The sequence below is a fragment of the Armigeres subalbatus genome, chromosome 2, assembly GCF_024139115.2.
Source record: "Armigeres subalbatus isolate Guangzhou_Male chromosome 2, GZ_Asu_2, whole genome shotgun sequence".
NCBI classification, from domain to species: domain Eukaryota; kingdom Metazoa; phylum Arthropoda; class Insecta; order Diptera; family Culicidae; genus Armigeres; species Armigeres subalbatus.
In genome coordinates, this window is record NC_085140.1 from 380,610,072 (window position 1) to 380,612,824 (window position 2,753).

Here is a 2,753-nt window from a genome sequence, read left to right on the forward strand (position 1 = left end):
GTATAATTGCTTTTGCCATAAGACGAATTAGTACTATTTCATTTAATTTCACCACTTTGATTTGAATTGCCTTTTAATTGAGCCGTGGGCCAACTAGCGGAGGCCCATCTAAAGACCAGTCGTCATAAAATTCTAAACATGGAATCACGTCTTTACTCTGCGGCTTCTAACTTCAAATCTATTTTGTATTTGCATTCGTCAGTGATTAGTGTATTGCTATCCCACACTTAATAATTGTATACCTACTGGTCTAAAGGCACACCCCGACCTAAGCGCTTCCATCAACGCGATGGCGACAATTAATCGCCGCGATTCTATTTTTGGGTCGCTGCATGCAATGTACCATTCACGCTTCCATACCAACGGCGACAGAATCGCAGTCGTCAAGCGATAGAATCGCATCGCGTGTGTTTGGGAAGACCTTAATCGTTTATGTTCCAGTAGGAACCTGTTTTTGCATTGCTGCAGCCACCGAACTGCGTGTAGAAAGAAACGATGAATACAACAAAAGAAACCGGTCAGTTCGTTTCCGACATTACAGCGTGTTGCTTCTCACAGCAGAAAGCATAATGATCACTTGCTTACGATGTGTTGCGTATTTTGCACTGTGTTTGTTAGCTCAAGGTTGTTTCAATACGATCGTCTAATATTTTGAGTTTGGAAAGTTATAATAAATTCTCTTCCAGGTCAACGCATTTCTAAACGAGGTAAGATCTCTTTGGAAAATGCGTTTTTTCGTCACTAATTATTTTCTTACAGAATGTTCCAAGTTTCGTGAGCAAACGATTCAACGAGCACAGTTCATCTACCTCCTACCCAATCCTGACCCGATTTTGGTGGAAATATTCAACTGCTCCAAGACCATCAATCTTATTGTCAATGGAGAAGATGCCAAACCTGGGGAGTTCCCGCATCAAGCATTGCTCGGCTGGAGATCCAAATCGAATCCGAAGCGTTACGACTTCCTGTGCGGAGGATCATTGATTAGTGAAAGATATGTGCTAACTGCTGGTCACTGTTTCGCACCTGGACCTCCCCAAATCGTTCGGTTGGGAGAGAACGATCTGACCAACGATAATGACAACCAGGAGGATTATGAAATTGAGGACAATATCCTCCACCCGAATTACAAATTCACCGCTTCGTATCATGATATTGCGCTTATCAAACTGGCGGAGGATGTGACATTTTCGTTTTTCGTTCGACCAGCTTGCTTGTGGGATACATTGGCCATGAACGTTACGAAAGTAGTGGCTACCGGTTTCGGATTTACGGAAGAGCTTAAAATGTCCAACGTACTGCAGAAGGTTCCACTGGATTTGTTTGCCAAGGCCGAATGTATCGCACAATATGCTGGTCAACGTAAATTCAAGCAAGGCATCATCGAACAACAGCTTTGCATTGGAAGTGAGCATGAAGATAGGGATACCTGTCAGGGTGACTCCGGGGGCCCTGTTCAGATCATTACCGAAACGGATGGATGCATCCATCATGTGCTGGCGGTGACCTCGGCTGGATCGTTTTGCGGAGTCGGTCGATCCCCCGCCGTCTACACTCGTGTTGCAAGCTATATCGATTGGATCGAAAGCGTAGTTTGGAAGTAGTGATAACATGTGAATATAGTTGTGCCATGAAAATTGTAATACCGAATTTAAGTGTTTTATTTGATTTGCATTCTTTTATTTTATGTTTATATTTACAGTTTTTCCCAGCGATCGATAAATCTTTCCGATGACATTTTCAAACTTTGCATACTAGGGAATTTTAAATCCCTTCCAAAGGAAGGGACGTCAACGTAAAACAGGCTCTACATTCCATTTCAATTTTGAACAAAATTCTGTGTTTCGTTATGTCATCGTTATGGTTTATGTACCCATCGAATAATATTACTTTAACATTGATGTTGGATGCAGAACCCATATAAGAAATTTCCACTTGGAGTTACCGTGGAAAATCAAACTTCGAACATATTATTCATACTTCGGACGCTTGAATTCGTATGGTAAATTTTCTAAAATATTTCATCAAGCTGGACCGAGCTAATTTAAGTATAGTTCCACTATTGTAATCCATATTAATTTAATGCGTCAAAATAATCAAAAGACAGCCTGAGCTGCCCAGATGGATTTCTTTACAATTATTCTTCTCGAGGTTTGAATCGATTAGAAGCCGGACATTTTTATGAATTGCGAGCATTCTACGCAATAACTCGCCTATCAACTGTCTGAGCCGGTTGAATACATTCCACTAAAAAGAGCTTAAAATATTTTTTCCGAACTCGCCTATATTAACTACATAATACAGAGATGAATGCAGTACTTTATGATTGCAATGATGATTTAAACGGTGTGACTAGAAATGTGTGTTAACAGGCTGATTGTATAGGAAACAGTGGTCGGTTGCCGGCACTGGGCGGGTGTCGGCACCCCGACTTAACTTTTGACAGAAAACAGATATGGACATATTGACATATGTCATACGTACGCTATATAAGCACTTACTTACTTACTTATCGATCCTGTACACCTCCGGTGGTGCAAAGGGCCGACTTGAAAAATCTCCATGCTGAGCGATGTACAGCTATCGCTTTAACCTGTTGCCATGTTAGATTTCGGTCGACTTCTTTTATTTCTTTATTGAGGCTTCGTCGCCATGAGCCTGTGGGTATGCCTCTGATGCGTTGTCCCGCTGGGTTCCAGTCCAATGCTTGTTTACAAATTTCGTTTCCGCCCCTGCGTAGATCGTGGCCGACC

At 41.8% G+C, this 2,753-nt stretch overlaps 1 protein-coding gene across 1 annotated transcript; it reads left to right on the top strand.

The window, feature by feature from the left end:
- Positions 1 to 536: 536 nt before the first annotated feature.
- On the top strand, positions 537 to 2,089 carry LOC134217300 (serine protease snake-like). The gene is made up of 3 exons (XM_062696055.1): positions 537 to 624; positions 687 to 707; positions 760 to 2,089. The coding sequence occupies exons 1-3, from the start codon at positions 570 to 572 to the stop codon at positions 1,602 to 1,604; spliced, it is 921 nt and encodes a 306-aa protein (XP_062552039.1). The 5' UTR covers positions 537 to 569; the 3' UTR covers positions 1,605 to 2,089.
- The last annotated feature ends 664 nt before the right edge of the window (positions 2,090 to 2,753 follow it).

What these genes read in the sequence shown, in the direction of transcription:
- LOC134217300 (XM_062696055.1), top strand. Translation starts at nt 570, where the DNA reads ATGATCACTTGCTTACGATGTGTTGCGTATTTTGCACTGTGTTTGTTA. An exon ending in ACTGTGTTTGTTAGCTCAAG is followed by an intron (nt 625 to 686) that starts GTTGTTTCAATA and finishes ATTCTCTTCCAG; the next exon opens with GTCAACGCATTTCTAAACGA. An exon ending in TCAACGCATTTCTAAACGAG is followed by an intron (nt 708 to 759) that starts GTAAGATCTCTT and finishes ATTTTCTTACAG; the next exon opens with AATGTTCCAAGTTTCGTGAG.